At 38.5% G+C, this 19,792-nt stretch overlaps 1 protein-coding gene across 7 annotated transcripts in view; it reads left to right on the top strand.

Moving 5' to 3' along the window:
* Positions 1-18,832, top strand: part of LOC125464689 (B-cell CLL/lymphoma 7 protein family member B-like) — a 34,252-nt gene extending 15,420 nt beyond the window's left edge. Inside the window, exons 3-9 of one of the 7 annotated variants that reach the window (XR_007250061.2) lie at positions 75-104; positions 6,070-6,184; positions 8,451-8,621; positions 10,000-10,079; positions 11,430-11,558; positions 16,647-16,687; positions 17,359-18,832. Coding sequence is in view for 5 of the 7 variants with exons in the window: in XM_048557381.2 (XP_048413338.1) it covers positions 75-104; positions 6,070-6,184; positions 8,451-8,621; positions 10,000-10,079; positions 11,430-11,528 (495 nt within the window). In the remaining 2 variants the exon portion in view is untranslated. Of the gene's footprint in view, positions 1-74; positions 105-6,069; positions 6,185-8,450; positions 8,622-9,999; positions 10,080-11,429 lie in introns of all 7 variants that reach the window. The other 6 variants (XM_048557384.2, XR_009447320.1, XM_048557386.2 and 3 more) reach the window with 6 other exon arrangements.
* Positions 18,833-19,792: the final 960 nt, after the last annotated feature.

Here is a 19,792-nt window from a genome sequence, read left to right as displayed (position 1 = left end):
CACCTAAGAATCAAATGCTCTAATCGTTAATTGACATTCAATTGACTTTTTGATTTTTCTCCTTGTTTCCAAAGGATGTCCGAGCTCCCCGAATGGCTCAATTGGTAAGTTTACTTGTTATTTATTTTTTCACAGGACATGACTGGTTCAGCATTTATTGTCCAACCCTGATTGCACTTGAGAAAGGTTGGTCGTAAGGCACCAACTTGAATTACTGCTGTCCATGTGGTGTAGATACGTGCACAGTGCAGTTAGCAAGAGACTTCCAGGACTTTGCAACAGTGAAGGAACAGCAATTATATTTCCAAGTCAGGTTGGTGTGCGGCTTGATGCGGAGCTTACAGGTGGTGGCTCCCCCTTGTCCTTTAGAGGGTTATGATTGCAGGTTTAGAAGGTATGGTTGAAGTAGCCTGGGTGAGTTGCAGCATTGAACCTTCCAGACCAGGAGTATTTGGTTAGAAACCTGAACTGCTTATTCAAAACTGAGAAAGTCTAAGGACTCAGCTGTAAATGTGCTGCTGCATTGGTTTTGAAGCGGGTAAATGTTGAAGGTTGTGCTTGGGGTGCTGATCATGAAAGCTGTTTTGTCCTGGATGATGTCAAGTTTCTTAGGTTTTGTGGAATTTGCCAGTGGAAAGTTGTCCAAACCACTCATTGCTTATGCCTTGTCCATGGTGAATAGGCTTTGAAGAGTCAAGAGAAAACTAGCATTCTTCAGAATTCCTATTCTGTGCTATATTCTTGTGTCCGCAGTATTTGTCTGGTTTATCCAATTCAGTTTCTCGTCAATAGTAAATCCCAGGACAATGTCAAATTGCCACTATCAATGGTCATTATCTGGCAATTGAATATTACTTACCTCTTATTAGATTAGGACTGGATGTCATTCAGATCTTGCTGTATCTGGATATGAACAACTTCAGCATCTGAGGAATGCTATGATCCCAGCTGATGTTATTGTTGGATAGATATAATCCCAAAATGAAATCTGGCTTGATGAATTATACATTTTTAAAAAATTTTAATTTAACATGGTCATCTTTTACTGAAACATAAGCACACAAGATCTTGGATTTAACAATAAAATAGTTATTCATTATACAAAATAAATAAAAATGAAACAAAACCAAACTATCTGCATATAATGCATTTTGAAAAATTTAACAAAATATGGCAAAACGAAATCCCATCTAATCAAAAAAAAAGATAAATCTCCATTCTGTATCAGATCTGTAGGTTTTACTTAACTGCTTCTCACTTTCAGTTTTGTGAACCATAAAGCCTTTTAGACATAGACATAGACATAGAACATTACAGCACAGTACAGGCCCTTCAACCCTTGATGTTGTGCCGACCTGTCATACCGATCTGAAGCCCATCTAACCTACACTATTCCATGTACGTCCATATGCTTGTCCAATGACGACTTAAATGTACCTAAAGTTGGTGAATCTACGACCGTTGCAGGCAAAGCGTTCCATTCCCTTACTACTCTCTGAGTAAAGAAACTACCTCTGACATCTGTCCTATATCTTTCACCCCTCAATTTAAAGCTATGTCCCCTCGTGCTCGCCGTCACCATCCGAGGAAAAAGGCTCTCCCTATCCACCCTATCTAACCCTCTGATTATTCTATATGTCTCAATTAAGTCACCTCTCAACCTTCTTCTCTCTAACGAAAACAGCCTCAAGTCTGTCAGCCTTTCCTCATAAGACCTTCCCTCCATACCAGGCAACATCCTAGTAAATCTCCTCTGCACCCTTTCCAAAGCTTCCACATCCTTCTTATAATGCGGTGACCAGAACTGTACGCAATACTCCAAGTGCGGCCGCACCAGAGTTTTGTACAGCTGCAACATAACCTCTTGGTTCCGGAACTCGATCCCTCTATTAATAAAAGCTAAAACACTGTATGCCTTCTTAACAGCCCTGTCAACCTGGGTGGCAGCTTTCAAGGATCTGTGTACATGGACACCGAGATCTCTCTGCTCATCTACACTACTAAGAATCTTACCATTAGCCCTGTACTTTGCCTTCCGGTTACTCCTACCAAAGTGCATCACCTCACACTTGTCCGCATTAAACTCCATTTGCCACCTCTCAGCCCAGCTCTGCAGCTTATCTATGTCTCTCTGCAACCTACAGCATCCTTCTTCTTTTGACATTTACAGTTGAGACCTTAGACTTCCTCAGATTTGAATAAGCAGTTCAGGTTTATAACCAAATACTTCTGGTCTGGAAGTTTTCAAAAACTATGCTGTCACTGAGGTAAATTATTTCCTTAACTGCACTAAATCATAGAATCTGTACTGTGCAGAGAGAGGCTATTTGGCCCATTGAGTCTGCATTAATGCTGCAAGAGTATCCCATGTAGGCCCAGCAACCCCCACCCTATTCCTGTGACTCTGCATTCACCATAGGCTAATCCACTTAGCCTGGATACCCGTGGGCACTATGCAGCAATTTGGCATGGCCATTCACATCTTTGGACTATGGGAGGAAACTGGAGTACCTGGTAGAAACCCATTCAGACATGGGGAAAAGTATGCAAACTCCACAATCACCCGAAGCTGGTATCAATTCTAGGTCCCTACTACTGTGAGGCAGCTGTGCTAACCATTGAGCTACAGTGCTGCCATTGAACATTTCCTTTTCCTAGGAGAGACCATTCTTGCATCTGACTTCAGTCAAGTCTCCTTTGAGCTGACAACAAAAGCTTTTGAAATAAATTTTTGAAAAAGTTTGTTTATTCCAGATTGTGGCTAAGCTAATGACTTAATTTTTTCTCTCTCTGGCCATAAACCCTGAAGTATAAACAACCTTCCATTAGCACTCCAGGAAGCAGTTACTGGTTTACATATCATGGTTCTGGAAAAACTAATCTAGTTAGTTTTTAAACCTTATTACAAAGATACACCATTATTCACATGCCACTCATTTAAAATTCAAGCCTTATCTCTCTGTTTTTCTATAACAAGATATATCTTGGTCTGTCTCTATCTCCGACAAGGCCTGGAGAAGCCGCATTACGCTTGTGCATACTCACTCATTTCACTTCACCATTGGTAGCCATGCCTTCAGCTACTCCATGGATATTATAAAAATTCGCAGCATGAAAAATGGCCATTTGGTCTTTTACGTCTTCACTGGATCTCAGAGAACTATCCAGTCTTATTTCACATTCTCGCTCTTGGTCTCTAGCCTTCAGCTGAACTTAATACTTTTTAAATGTATCAGGTATTTCTGCCTCTACCATGTTTGCAGGCAATATGTTTCACTTCCTGCCACACTTTGAATGAAAATATTTCCCCTTGAATATTCTCTGTGTCTCGTACTTATTACCTTTAAATCTAAGCTCCCCTAATCATGGGCCTCTCAGCCAAGGGAATTTGGGCCTTCACAGCACTCCTCGTTAATTTTATGCGCTTCGGTTAGTCTCCTCTGTTCCAAGGAGAACAACTAATGACCAAACTATCTTGTCTTCCTTCATATATAAAATTATCCATTCCAGACAATATCTTTGACAATATGCTTTGTGTCTTTTCTCATGCCACAACCAGAACTGCATGCCGTATGTCTTCTGGTGTAGTGCATTCTGCAACTGTACAGTTCTAGCATAATCTCCTTGCTCTTGTATTCTGTGTCTCGGCTAATCTGGGCAATAATGCCATTTGCCTTCTATGCCACGTCATTATCTGTCCAATGACCTTCAGGGATCAGTGGACATATGTTCATGCTGTTCCTCTCAACCTCTTGGTATTAAGCAAGTCAGTGGGTGTTCCCTTGACTTTTAACCTTTTCCAAATGCATTGAACTCCACTTTCCGTTGTTTTTTTTCAACCTGACTAGTCCATTGACATCCTCCTACAGTTTGTAGCTTTCTTCTTCACTACCAACTACACTGGCAATTGTTGCATGATTGCAAATTTCATTATACCATCTGTATTCAAATTGAAATAATTGAGGAAGTACAAAAACAAGGGGTGTAGTACTGAACCCATTGGAAGCCTACTAGAAACAGGCTTCTAATCAGAAAACACTGTTGATCATCAACTTTTGCTTAGAATACCTGAGTCATTCAGATTCAGCTCCAGCTTGTCACTTTGTCTTGGATTCCATGGACCTTTACCTCTGTGGCCAGTCTGAAATGTGGGACTAAAATCCATCTGTACCACATTCAACACACTAATCCCGTGACAATTCTCATTACCTTGTCAAAAAATTCAATCATGTTAGTAAGACACAACTTTCCAGAAGAAATCCATGCTTACCAATGGCCAGGAAGGCATATAGCATACTTGCCTTTGACAGTCTTTGATTAATCTGCTATCTTTCTGAAGATAAATTAAGATTTATACTGTCCCTTGTAACTTTCCCAGTAATTTTCCCACCTCTTTTTATAGGTTTGGAAAATATCTTACCTGGATTTTACTCGTCAATATGTTTTCAGGACTTTTATTTGTTTTTCTGGTTTCTTTTTAATTTCATGCCTTTAAGTCCTTTAGGTTTTCCGCAATACCTGTATTTAGTCCTTCTTTTTGTCAGTAATTAGCTTTCATTTCTCTCTGTATTTTCTTCTTTAAGGCCTGTGATATGCAAGGTTCTCTGGATTTGTCACACCCATTATCTTTATTGGAAAATCTTGCTATGAAGTCTCACAATCTCTTATTGAATGCTTCCCACTGATCTGTCATGCCTCACTTTCAAATAAATGTTTATCATCAATTTTAGCTACGCCACACCTCATTTGGATCCTGAATATCAGAATTCCTGCCCAATACCTCTCTACCTTCTTGCCTCTTCCATCTCTTTTAGGATACTCCTTGAAACTACTTAGACTGAGCTTTTAGTCACCTTTCCTGATAATTTCATCATTAGTTCAATAATTTTTTGTCAGCTTTTATTAAGCTCCTTTTAGGTACTTCGGGAAAGTACTGTGTAAATACAAGTTGCTGTTGTTAAATGAGGGCTGAAGGGTGCTGTTGATTCCTTTGTTGATTTATTGAAGAGCAATTGAAGAAATTGCTTTAAATTGATTTGGCATCTGATTACTTTATCTGAACTATCAACACCATTTCTCCCCCAGCAAGCCACCCTGCCTCCACCAACTATTGCATAAATGCTGTGCCCTCCACATTTCACATTACTTGTGATTAAGAGTCATCTAGATTCGGAACGTTAGCTTGCTTTCTCTCCATTGATGCTGCCTGACCCACTATAGTCTCCAGCATATTTTGTTTTCAGTGCAGAGATTAAGTGTTAAATTCAATTTGTCCCTGCCACTTTGCATTGCATTTGTAAAGGAAAATCTGTTGTTACTATGATGTGCCTTCAGCTCAATTCTTTTTATTGTGGGGGTAATTACACCTTGGATACCATGGTATTAACCAACTGTACGTTTTGTTGATGTTTAGTGGCGGCGTGCCAGGGATGAAAGTGTAAGGGTCAAATGGTTGATCAAGGCACAAGGGAGGAAGTATTTATTAGAATTACTTTCATCAGTCTTCTGTTGACTGAATGTAATAAAAAGTTAACTGGAATTACCTGCAAATACATTTCTGGTGAAAATATGTGCAAGGTTCAATTTCTGTATGGAGGGAAGAATGAAAAATAAATTTTAAAAATGCTTTGCTTTTCTCTATGAGCTGTTTTCTTTCTTTTTTCTGCACCTTGTCCTGTTTAAAACCAAATCTGAGTACAAAGTCAACATGATTTTATTAAAAGTGAATCATGATTAATACATTTTTTGAGGATGTAACAGGCTTTGGCAAAGTGCTGCAGAGATCGGTGTTGAGGGCCTCGACGAATTATAATCTATATCAATAATTTGAAAAAAGAAACCTCCTGTGTTATAACCAAATTTGCTGCTGATATGAAGACATAGTAAAGGAAGTTGTGAGGAGGATGCAAAGAGTTTGCAAAGATATATAACTAGATTAAATAAGTAGAAGAAAATTGGCAGCTGGCTTATGATGTTGGTGGATGTGAGATTGTCTACTTTGTCAAGATGAATAGTACAGCACTGGGCTTGAGGAATGATATGGCCTACTCCTTTTCTCTATGTTCTTAGGACAAATCAAAATCGAAAAACAGTCTTGAAACAAAAAGTACAAAGGGGGACAAAGGCTTCCAGCTGCTGCCTGTGTCGGATAATAGCTCTTCTCCCATCCTCCTGGAACTGAATGGTAAGTGTGTTTAAACTGTTTGTGCTTGATGCTCTGAGATGACCCTTTGCATGTAGTGTTTTATTTGATTTTCTTTGGCTCTGAGCAGTGTTGGAGAGATTGCATATTGTTGTCTTGAGAAATTGATGCTAAGCAGGCCCTTTAAATAATTTATTTAATTTTTGTTTACAATTAAATGACTTGTAAAATAAAATAACTTCTGAGGGCTTCAAGATTTACACCTGAAGTAGAGGACTAGAGTTACATGTAGGTCAGATCTAGATGGTAGATACGCTTTCCTGAAAATAATTAAGTTTTTCAAGTCTACGTTTTCTCCCAGTGTAATTGTACCAGATTTTGGACAATCAAATTTCCCAACTTCCCTAGTGGAATTTGCGATGTTAATCTAGTTGGGTACCATAATAACCCCACCACTTCTTCACTAGTGTCGATTGGTAATGAACTGTTTAAAACCAAATCTTATCATTTGACATTTTCGTGTACAATGTCATATTGCAATAGGACAGTTTTCTTATTTCAACACACATTAACTTTGTCAGCGTAATACCACCAAAAGATACAATAAGAACAGTAATATTTCTGTCAGAAATGCTTGTTGTAAAAACATTAATTCGTCACCTCCAATTAGACTCGTGATTAGTTACATTTAGGAACCAGCAAGAAGCCCAATTGGTGTAAAAGGCTCAAAGACAATGTCAAAATCTGAAAAAGCAGAGCTTATGAATAAATTTCCTCAAATTTGATAAAGTGAAAGTGTCATGAAACTCCACTGAAATGTAATGTCAAATCTAGGTCGAAACGAATGGCATAGGGCATCTGTAGTGCATTAGGCAGCATCCTTATCTCTGATCCAAAAGTAATGAATGTGCACCAACCTAGGACTTGGTGACCGGGGAAGGTGTGATCATAGTAAGCCCAATCAGACTGGCAGGCCGCAACTTCTCTTGTCACACTATAATGGCAGATGGCAAGAATGAGAGAGATTCCTGACATCCTTGTGATGGAAAGGATTTTTGAGCCTCTATCAACATTATCCATAGCTCCAGAAAACAGCATGCATGCAAATATGCATCCTGCTGCAGCAGTTATAACTCCTTGACTGAATTATGACGTACCATCACCATAAGCAGAGAAGCTGAGGAATAATTGCAGGATATATAACTGAAATATGAAATAATTGATCTCCAGCGCAACTGGTGTGGTGATCTTTGTTATGTTCACTACAAATTAAATACTAGTAAATGGACTATTTCTTTGGAAAGGTAACACAATGTTAGCTCAGTGAGTAAGTGCACTGAATGATACTGAACTCAAAGGTCTGAAATCTAATTATTGATCTGTATCCAGTTTTATGGTATCAGTGGCATCAGTATGCAAAAAACTGTATTTGGTCAAAGTTCTTAGACTAAGGAAGAAGAAACATTTGTCAGGTGTGTTCTTATGGATTGCTTACTGTCTTCAGCTGGAAAGAAGTTCTGAAGAAGAATCGTAATGGACTCACAACATTAACTGTTTCTCTCTCCACAGATGCTACCAGACCTGCTGAGATTTCTCCAGCATTCTCTGTGTTTGTTGAAAGTCTTTAACCCCTTTCTTACTCACCACCCAAACACCTGCTCCTGTCTCAGAATGACTGAACGAAATGCAGTAAAGGGCTCAAAGTGAGGACAGGGTTTAGATTGGGTATTATCACACCCATTGTTAACTGGACTGCCAGTACTAACTTGGCTGTATTTCATGCAGTAATTGCCAGATTGAGCTCTTCCTTCAATGAAGAGATGGGTGAATTCCTACAGTGGCACCATTTAAAAACAACCACATTCAACTGTGCAACACAAACCTGCAAATGCAATAGCCATTTCTTTGCTTAATCCTAATTCCAGTTACTTGATCTGATTGAGTGTCTTTGTGGGGCTCTATGATTAGCCTTAAGGTCACTGAATTAAGTGTGGAGAGACCTTGGGATTGGAAAGAACAGAGTTTAGCTTGGCTTTGAAGCCAGATATTGCAGAAGAGCTTGATGGCATTTACTGTCCAGACTCATTGATGAAAAATGGTCACTGGGAAAAGATAAGCATCTTGGTCACCTAACCTTGTGGGAGTCAGTATCTCCAGGGAAGCAGGTTCAGAAATTAAGGAAAATCTATTAATTTGCTTTTTTATGACTTTAATAGGCATACATTGTACCTAAATGATTGGATTTTTTTCTCTCCTTCTAATGATTGTTTCAAATTGATTAAAGTGTGACTGCTTTTTAATCTTTCAGATGAGACCAGTAATCAGAGCTCCTTGTCAGATGCCTACCAGGTAAAGGTGGACAGCAGTACAAACTCGAGTCCCAGCCCGGAGCAAAGTGAACCTGTTAGCCCAACGCTTCTGTCTGATTTTAAAGCAGATGACTCTCAGCCTCCCATGCTTGGGCAGGAAAGCATGGAAGGTATGGAGAGCAATAGGAACTATATTGGCTGTTACTGTGTAATCAGTGTGAATATACAAAATCTTCCTTGATTAGTTAATTGGAAGACCATTCAGAGCAGATTGCAAATTGTGCTGAGTTGTCAGAGGTGCCATGTTGTCTTTAAAATGATTCATCACCATGCTAGGTGACAGCATCAGTGGAACATCCGATGAAGCAATGTTATTCTATTCTGTTTGGAATTTATATGTCCAGTCCGTTATGGTGAGTTCTGTTGTTTCTGGTTTTGATCTGTATAGTTTTGTACACTGGTTCCAATTCTGTATGTTTGTTGATTGAAGTATGGGTGGAGAACCATGCCTCTAGGAATTCACGCACGTGTCTTTGTCAACTAACACGTAGAATTAGACCCTGTGTATAGACCCGTACAGAACAAAACGGAAATGACAGCACTCACCATAATGGGCTGGTCAGTATAAATACCAAGCGGAGTGGAATAATATTGCTTCATTGGAGACTCCACTGATGATGTCACCTAGCATGGTGATTAAATGTCTGAACAAAAACAAGCCAGCTTGACGAGCAAGTCAACAACGTCATCCACAACCCAAGCTACAGATCTTTGCCCAAATTCCAATTGATGTTCTCAATTTGACCTCACGACACACGCCTGAGACACCCCTGTGGTACCATTCAAGGTGATCAGCTTGCTAACACGAAAGAAGAATGTTTAGAGCCATTAGAGGTATTGTAGGTTATTAGGTGTTCATGGAATTGTATGAGCCAACACCCTTCTTACAAGTGAGATGAAAAAAAAACTGTTCTGTTGTTTGTATGTACACAGTAATAGTGATATCATACAACTCCGTACTCAGACTTCATATCTTACCTGCAGAAAACGTTGACTCTCAACTAGGGTGCCATTCTATCAATAGTGCAGTTCTTCCTTGGACTAGCTTACCTCAATCATCTTTCTGAATACTAATACCAATTATTCCAACAAGAGATCAGCTAACTGAGCTTTGGCTGTGAGTGTCAGAAAGCTATTCCATTGTAAATGGATAATGATTCAGAGTGGAAGCCCTGGATAGTCACCCTGAAGCCATTGTTTATTGTTTCTTTGTATGGTCTCAGCATTAAAATTAGCGAGCTTTGTTTAATGGGAAGTAGTTCTATTCCTCGCTAATTCATTTATAATTTCAGTAATAATCAATAAGATAGTTTTATCCCCCTGATACTGTTAAGAAAGTGCAAACTGATTATCCAAAACTCCAAGTTATTTTAGTCAGGTTCTCACCGTCTTTCCTCCTGCTAAGATCCCAACCATTTTTCTGACTTTTATTCAGCAAGTGGACATTTATGGCTAGTGCAGTTGTAATTTCTCAATTCTCTCTCACAGAACCTTCCCTTCCTTCCTCAGAAGTAGGAGATGACCCTCCAATGCTTACAAAGGAGGAGCTCGTTCCCTTGCAGCCTCAGGTAAGCCAGGAACCAATTGTGTGTACGCCTACTTTAAGGGAAGACTGAGCTTGTGTATGTTTTAGTGTTCTTGTTAGAACAAAGCACACATTTGAGTTAAGCTTCAAATCTAAATTTAAACCTTTAAAATGGTACTTCTTTTACTTGGGTTATTTAGCTCAGCTTGGACATGTATAAGTTAACTGTGCAGATCCCAACATTTTAATTTGGAAAAGCACACAGACCAATGAACAAAAGTCAAATCTTAGTTATGGTGTGCATGCTACCATTATCATTTAACTGGAAATATCCCTGATTCAGTGCCAGGCCAAATACCATGTAGGCATGGTGGAAGAGGAATGATTAACTCCTAACAAACAATATGTGAAACTGGTAGATAAATTTGACTAGTGTTGCAAGGCCATGATTTCCAAATTAAGTTGATACATCCCAACATATTTAATGCTTACCAGAATAATAAGTAGTTTAAATCTTTATAGAGGATGGAAAACATATTGAGTTTTAGCACTGTGAATCTTAGGATTTGAACTTCCTGGTGGTTTAATGGGTAAATGCTGTGAAAATTGGGAAGCTACATATTCCTTTAGTTAGAAAAGGAAAATTGGTTTAAGTTACCAATCATGCGGTCTCTGCTGTAAAATGAATATTGTGGAGGGACAGATGGGAAAATCTTGCTGTGATGATTTCCATAGTCAGTTATGCTGCAGAATCCCTGTTTTTAGTCTTGCACAACAATAACCACTTACAGAAAGCGGTGCAACAGCTAAGATCAATAAGTCGCAGAGCAGGATAGAAATTTGGAAAGTGATGCTATCAGCAATATTGATCTAGAGAGTTGAGCAATAGCTTATTGTTTTTGAGTTTTTTTATTCCCTGCAAATTTATTCTCTTAGAAGTATTAAAAAAGCATTGTCAAGATCAAACTAAAAAGTGGTACGCGTCATTTCCAGAGTCCTAGGTCGGTAGTGTTTTTTCTGGCTGTCCATCTCGAAATTGTCGTATACTGCTGGCATTAGACTTATTTTTAAACAATAAAGCTAATGTATTGGATGATTCAAAATAAGCAAATTCTTTTGTGAATTCAACGAAGAAAATGTTTAAGCAGTTGGCTGAAAATTTCACTGGACCATAGAATTTTGCTGGGAAAGAATTAGTCTCGGATTCAGCAATATTGGGATTCTCCTTTTTTATTCAGCATTTATTTCATAGGGACCCATTCAGAATGTTAAACAGATCTTGGTTTTTAGTGAATTTTTTATTTCAACCAAAATTCTGTAGTTTTAACAGCAAAGCTTCTAATGTACTTTGTGATTCTTCAGATCAACTCCTTTTTAAAAAATTTGTTACCAGGTCGTGGAAGAGGAGGATGATGAATATTCGGGGGCACCGCCACTGAAGAGGGTATGCACTGGACAGAATGCTGTGACCCAGCCAGTAACTGAGAGCTAACCCAGAATCTCAACTTGGCTCTTTGCCATGGTACAATCTGACTTGACCATCACACAACTGACTGACTTTGAAAAATGATATTTATTTTCTACTTTTAATGAATTGTGATGGTTGTGACGTTGGAGTCTGATTTATAATGTTTCTGTATTGCAGGATGATGTCCCTTTTGTTGGGTGTAATCCATGGCTCCACTGGGTCTTCCTTGTTGAAGACACTTTTATATTGATGGTGTCAAAAGCATAACCTAATATAAAGGATATGCTCTGCTCGCCTCTGAATTATGTCTATCATTTGGTTTTCATCAATCTTCAGATTACCTATTCGAAGCAAGAAAGCATGGGCTTCCTTCTTATTGACCCCTACACGGATCGATTGCACGCTGCCACAGTGTAGAGGGTGGAGTGCAGATTTCAGGACTGCTCTTTTTGGAGCCCTAACATCAATATGAAAGTGCCTTGACATTGAAGTGCCTCCAATCTTAATCAAGGTTAAATGAGCTGATTGATGACAGATTTTTGTTAATGTTGCTGCTTGACTCTATCTCTAAATTTTCAGTCTTGATCCTATAATCATCCTCCTGATAAGAAGTTGCGCTTTATCATTTGCATCCAAGGAAAGAACAATGGGGTGCAGTTTTAAAAAATAAGTACTGTTGAGGGTGTTTGGTTATATGGAAGTATTTAGTACCACATAAGAACTAGGAACAGGAGTAAGCCATGTGATGCATCAAGTCTGCTTTGCCATTCAGTAAGATCATGGATGATCTGATCTTGGTCTCAGTTTTACACTTCTGTCTGTTCCTCATAACACTTGAGTCCCTATAGTTCAAAATTCTGTCTTTCTAGGCCTTGAACATATTCAAGAATTTACTCTCCACAGTGCTGCGGGTAGAGATTTTTAAAGATTCTCCTTTATCTTAAAAGGGCAATCCATTATTCTGAAACTATACTTCCTGCTTCTCGATTCCACAGGGTGTTGTGTTCCAATAAGAACATCTCCCATTTTTCTAAACTCCGAGTTGAAGCCCAACCTTTCTTCATAAAATAACCCAAAAAGTAAATATACAAGTATATTTAAAAATGCATTTTCTGGAGCTCATTGTTTTAATAAATTTTCTTCAGTGAAAAAGAACGGAAAATCTTATGGAAGAACATGTTTCTTTTTTAAGTTGATGTAGGCCTTTGCTGTATCTTTGACAGATATGGAAAATTTTGCACTTAATTTTCAATGATACTGAATCAATTTTCTATACCTTGTTTAACCAGGACTTGCATTTTTCCCTGGGGAGAGCACTATAGTGGAACACAAATGTTTTAGATATACACACAGAAAAGTACAGCACAGAAACGAGGCCTTTGGCCCACAGTGTTGGGCCAAAAATGACACCAAGTAAAACTAATCCCTTCTGCCTGTCCTTGGTCTATATCTGTCCATTCTTTGCATATTCATTTGCTTATCTAAAAGACCCTAAATGCTCTAATTGTATCTGCCTCTACCACCACCCCTGGCAGTGCATTCCAGACTCCTACCACTCTCTGTGTAAAACAGCCTGCCCCTCACGTCTCTTTTGAACTTACCCCCTCTCACCTTAGATGCACGTCCCCTCGTTTTAGCCATTTCAACTCTGGGGGAAAAAGATTCTGAGCATCAACCCTATCTCTGCATCTCATAATTTTCATAGACATCTATCAAGTCTCCTGTCAGCCTCTGCCACACAAGAGAAGACAACCCAAGTTTTTCTAGCCTTTCTTTATAGCTGATATGCTCTAATCCAGGCAGTTCCCTGGTACACCTCTTCTGCACCTTCTCCAATGTCTCCATATCCTTCCTGTAATCTCGCAACCAGAATTGAACACCATACTCGTAAGTGTGGCCTAACAGTTGTCTTATAAAGCTGCAGCATGACATCTTGACTCTTGTACTCAATTCCCCAACCAATAAAGGCATGCATGCCATATGCTAACCTAACCATCCTATCTACTTGCGTGGCTACTTTCAGGATGCTACGGACTTAAATCCGAAGACTTCTGTACATCAATGCTGTTCAGAATCCTGCCATTAACTCTATACTTTTCTTTAACATTTGATCTCCCAAAGTGCAGCACTCACTGTTATGCAGATTAAACTCCAACTGCCATTTCTCAACCCATTTCTGCAATTGATCTACATCCTGCTGTATCCTTTGACAACCTTCTACATTATTCACAACTTCACCAATCTTTGTATTGTCTGCAAACTTAGTAGCCCACCCAAGTACATTTTCACCTAAGTCATTTATACATATATATCACATATGTAGAGGTCCCAGTACGGATCCCTGTGGAATACCACAAGGTACGACCTCCATCCAGAAAAGCACCCTTCTACCACTATCCTCTGCCTTCTATGAGCAAGCCAATTCTGAATCCATGTGGCCAAGTCACAGTGGATTCCATGTATCTTAATCTTCTGGATGAGCCTTCCGTGAGGGACCTTGTCAAAAACCTTACTAAAATCCACGTAAACAACATCCACTGCTGTGCCCTCATTGAGCACCTTCATCACTGCTTAAAAAATTCAATCAAGTTAGTAAGACGTGAACAAAAATATAAGTTGCTGGAAAAGCTCAGCAGGTCTGGCAGCATCTGTGAAGAAAAAATGTCAGTTAACGTTTCGGATCTGGTGACCCTTCCTCAGAGAGCTGTAAGACCTGACCTGCCCTGCACAAAGCCATGCTGACTGTCCCAAATTGGGCCATATTTTTGAAATGTTTGTAAATCCTATCCCTAAGAATTCTCTCCAGTAGTTTTCCAATCACTGATGTAAGCCTCACTGGTCTATAGTTTCCTGGATTATCCCTATTCCCTTCTTGAACAGAGGAACAACATGCACTACTCGCCAGTTCTATGGGGACCTCTCCACTGGATGGGCAGGATACAAAGATCTTGGTCAAGGCACCAGCAATCTTTTCTCTTGCCTCTCTCAACAATCTGGGCTCGATACCATTGGGCCCTGGCGACTTATCCACCTTAATGCTTTTCAAGAATTCCAACACTACTACTTGATTTCAAAATGCTGTAGCATATTAGCATGCTCCACACAAATCTCACCACCCACCATATCCTTCTCGGTGAATACCGATTGAAAGTGCTGTATTTCACTTCACATTTGAATGGTCCATTGCCACTGACTCCAGAGGTTCACACGAAAAGGGTAACCACGTTAGCTATAGAGGGGAGGGTACAGATATCCATGGAACAGTATCCTACCAAGGAGTTGGCATGATGAGAGGAGGTAGGAAGAAAATTTCCACCTAATCACCAAAGCCTTCACATTTTATTACTTTGTTTACTGAATCAAACAGCCAGCTGTCTTCTGCAGCTATTTTACTGAAACCAGACTTTTCCTTATCCGGAGATGATCGTAGATTAAACATCAGCAATGTGGATGATAATACTAATCAATCAACCAGTTTAAGAATAAATACATAGGAAGGTTCTTAAGCTTGTTGATACCTGTGTAATACATAAGAACTAGGAGCAGGAGTAGGCCATCTGGCCCCTCGAGCCCACCCCGCCATTTAATAAGATCATGGCTGATCTTTTTGAGACTCAGCTCCACTTACCCGCTCACTCACCATAACCCTTAATTCCTTTACTGTTCAAAAGTTTATCTAGCCTCGCCTAAAAACTTGCAGCAAGGTGGTTTCAACATCTTCACTGGGCTGGGAATTCCACAGATTCACAACCCTTTGGGTGAAGAAGTTCCTCCTGACCTCAGTCCTACATCTGCTTCCCTGTATTTGGAGGCGATGCCCTCTAGTCCTAGTTTCACCTGCTAGTGGAAAAAAAACTCTCCCTGCCTCCACCTTATCTGCTCTCTTTGTAATCTTAAATGTTTCTATGAGATCTCCCCTCATTCTTCTGAATTCCAATGAGTATAATCCCAGCCTACTCAGTCTCTCTTCATAATCCAACCCTCTCAACTCTGGAAACAATCGAGTGAATCTCCTCTGTGCCCCCTCCAGCACTGGTATATCCCTTAAGTAAGGAGGCCAAAACTGCACACAGTAGTCCAGGTGTGGCCTCACCAGGACTCTATATAGCTGCAGCATAGCCTCCCTGTTTTTAAACTCCATTCCTCTAGCAATGGCAGACAAAATTCCATTTGCCTTTTTAATTATCTGCTGCACCTGCAATCCTACTTTTATCATGCGCAAGGACACCCAAGTCACGCAATTTTTTACCATTTAAAACATAGTCCATTTTCCTGTTATTCCTATCAAAACCAATGACCTCACACTTATCAACATTGTACTCCATCTTTCAGACCTTTGCCCACTCACTTCGACTATCTGTATCCCTCAGCAGACTTCCAGTGTCTTCTGCACACTTCGCTCTACCACTCCTCTTAGTATCATCTGCAAATTTTGACACACCACACTTAGTCCCCAACTCTAAATCATCTGTGTAAATTATAAACAATTGTGGTCCCAACACTGATCCCTGAGGCATACCACTAGCCACTGACTGCCAACCAAGAAAACACCCAATTACCCCTACTCTTTGATTTCTACTGGTCAACCAATCCTGTATCTATGCCAAACATTACCTGTAATACCGTGGAACTTTACCATGAATACACAGGTTATCAGGTTGCAATACTTCAATAATTATTGAAAAATCACTGTCTATCTTTTTATTAGCTGGAATATTGCCAATAGATGAATACATCATAAAAATCCATCGGGATTGCATTAGAATTATCATCTCAATGTGGCTCCAGGGGTTTGGGATTTGTGTGGACCATCTCTGACCCTGCAAGAGCCAATCAACTTGCAGGCAGGGAAATAAATTTCAAAAATAACACCGTGGGTATTTATTTTCTTAACTTTATTTTAAACCTATTGTCTAGTTTCTCAATGTTATTGTATACAATTTTTTTATTGCCTTTTGGGCAAAAGTATACAGGAAATTCATCTATTAATGACACAGCAAAAAAGATAGTTCATAGTAACATATAATATTTTTCTTCTTATCCATACTATGCTTGGACAGTGCTCTTTTTAGTAGAAGTTTCTACCTAGATACAGTGCTTTTGCCAAAGCATCTCCTTTTCTGTCTTGCATTTTCAACCCAGGCCCTGCCCCATGATCTACACTGTGACTACGTTGTCTAGTTGTGAGTACTTGTGTTTTTTTTTTGAGTTGTATACAGTATTTAATTTCTGATCCTTACTTGTCTCATTCTATCTTAAAATGTTTTTTTCTTAATGTAACCCTCCCTCTTTCATGGATCAACTCAAAGGTAAAGCTACTCACTGTCTCAATTTAGTTAATTCTCACATATCCCAAATGAAAAGCAGGTTATAGTAAGTTGGCAACCTGTTTTTAGACCTGCTTGATCTACCTTTCTTTTCTTTCAACTTCACTAAAAAAGTTGGGTAACATGTGAAATAGCTTATTGCCTGTTTCCATCCAGCAATTGAAGTTGTAAGTACCCCAAATTTCAGTTACATATTGCATAGTGTTGTTTTGGCTAATTCAGTATTTTGTCCTTGTGTATTGCATCTGTATTCCACTTCACTACTTCTTAATCCTAACATTATAACTTTTAGCACATGCCCCAGTGAATAATTTGTATGTTTTAGCTTCATTTTTGGGGGGGGGATCTTGAAAGTGTTAAAGACATGTCCTTTATATGAAAAAGGCAAGTATGTTTACAGTATGGCCTCTTACCGTATCTCATCCACAGACCCCATCCCACCAATTCCCCAGCCCAGTGGAGATTATGTACCTAGCTTCTTGCTCCTTTTATATAGTGGATCTTTTAACCACTGGGTTCTCTTTCAGAGTTTCTGAAGAACAGAGATTTCCTAATTACAATATGGAGACACCTATCTTGTTGATACAGATTTTGCTTTTCATGGAAGTGAAGCCAGGACAATGTGAAACCTATTAAAAGATTGTAATTTCTGAAGAAAAATGCATAAGAGTTATATTTTTGAATACAAAGAGCTAAATAGACTGATCAATTTGTACATTGAATATTTTTCTTTGCTATTCCACTTAGCTTGCTCTATTTGAAGGTAACTGTCATTTTTGTTACTGTTTGCTTTTAGTCCAGGACATGTGTAAAGTTTGCTTTGTATTTATGGCATTTGTGCAATGGAATGGAAACCAGCCAGAATGTTCTGGAGCATTCAAACAGGCTCACTTTTTTTTCAAAATAAGGTTTGAATTATAGTAAATTAATTTTCCTATGATATGATGGACAATTCATTTTTGTGTTGTACTGGAACATGTATCGTTAAGTTAAATACTGATAGTTCTGATTTGTTTGGAAAAGTAGTTGAGTTTCAATCTCAGACAACACAAATGTTGATGAGGGATTCTAAATGTTGTCTGTATAAAAAGCCTTCATTAGTATTAGTTCAGAGAGGCAATAGGCATTGCTTAAGGAAAGTCCATGCACTCAGTGTATGATACATCTTTTTGCATTGCAGCCAATATTAATAATTAATTTGTGAATCACTTGAACTCTGTTTTAAATGATTCAAAAATGTAATTAAATTCCTTTCATAATTTAAGAAAAACTTTGAACTTTATTGCAAGTGCTATTTCCGGCTTTTTTTTGCCTCAAGTAAATTTGCCCAGCCATGGAGAAAGAATGTTAATAATTTGTCATGCTTTTGCAGTATGACGCTCCAAAGAAATGATTTGAAGGGTATATATACATTGTCAGGTGGAATATGGTGCTTAGACTGCACTCTATTCATAGTGGCAGACTTTAGAAACACCACTTATAGAGCATTCAGTTTTACAAAATGACCAATTTGATTCTATTGGATATCCCAAATTCTAAACAATAGTTTTTCAGTTAGATGTTTATATTTTCTTTTAAAATTTTCAAATGGTAAGCACCAGCCTTGGCAATTGGTATAAGCACATGTGTATATTTTTAAAGTATTTGTGTATTATGGCCATTTGCAAACTCCACTGTTTAGGATAAAGCACTTACTGAAAGTTATTTTCTGATATTTAGTGAAGCACTATAAAATGAGTGCTGATTCTCTCCTATTGCCTTTGCTGTGTTATTGACTTCAAAATCTGTCTCCTGTTCATGAATATGGAGACAGAAACAAATCACTGGCGTGCCTCAGTGATAGAAATTTGCTAAAGATGCAAACCATGATGTTTAAAAATACTTTTTTTACCTCGGAAGTGTTGCCTTTCATATTGTAAAACCTAAATGACTATTTAGATTGCTTTTTGAAATGCTTGTGAAAATAAAGTGTTGCAATGCATTAAAAAGTGCATTATTATACTTTGACTTCTTATATTCTAGGTGATTATAATACATCTGGTAAATTTAAACTTGCGATTTGTAATGTGATATGCCACCCCACATAGACACAATAGGCAAGGTTAATGCAGTTTGGTGCAATGTACCTGAGATTTCAAAAGACCAAAGTGGATTCCTGACTAAATTGAGGTTAGGAACTGAAGGAGCAGACTGACAACCTAGTGTTCCACAGAATGCTGTTTGCAACTATTATTATCTATTATTTATATAAATGTTTACCACCAAATTAGAGGTTTTGTTTATACTGATAAAATATAACAAATGGTAACGTGCAGATTGGGCATGTAAGTGACAAATGATGGGTGTAAGGTGCTGTGGTTTGGTAGGAAAAATAAGGAAGTTATCTTGCAAAATAAGTTAATGTGGTATAAATTCACAAATCATGAAAATTAACTGTGCTGGTTAACAAAGCTCTAAAAATGCAAATAAAACATTCAGGTTCAGAGCTTATATTTTTGTATTTAATTAACTTATTAGTGTTAGATTTGTATTGAAATTTAGACCACATATTGGAATACTGGGCAAATATCTGGTTTCCATTATTGCAAAAGGAGTGTAAAGTAACTTTTGGAGATGTATTCTTGTAGGATTTATTTTGCATTAGAACTGAAAGGTTACAACTACCATGGAAGACTAAACAAGCTTTTCTCTGGATTCAGAAGTGATTGGATTGAGGCCTAAGATTTTAAAGGAGCTTAATGGGGTGGAGAAGATATTTTCACTTGTGGAATAATCCAAAATACAGGGCCATAAATACAACATAACCATTCATAAATATAGCGTAAAACTAGAGTAATTTGACAACACCAAACTGCAAATCTTCTAAGCTTGTGACCTCTATGAAGTCCTGTATAGTAGTGAGATCAGGACTACTTATGGTAGGCAGGGTTAAAAGCTGAGGAACTGCTGTCCCAATTGTAT

This window comes from Stegostoma tigrinum, chromosome 27 (genome assembly GCF_030684315.1).
Source record: "Stegostoma tigrinum isolate sSteTig4 chromosome 27, sSteTig4.hap1, whole genome shotgun sequence".
Lineage (NCBI taxonomy): Eukaryota > Metazoa > Chordata > Chondrichthyes > Orectolobiformes > Stegostomatidae > Stegostoma > Stegostoma tigrinum.
This window is presented reverse-complemented; position numbering and strand designations above follow the sequence as displayed.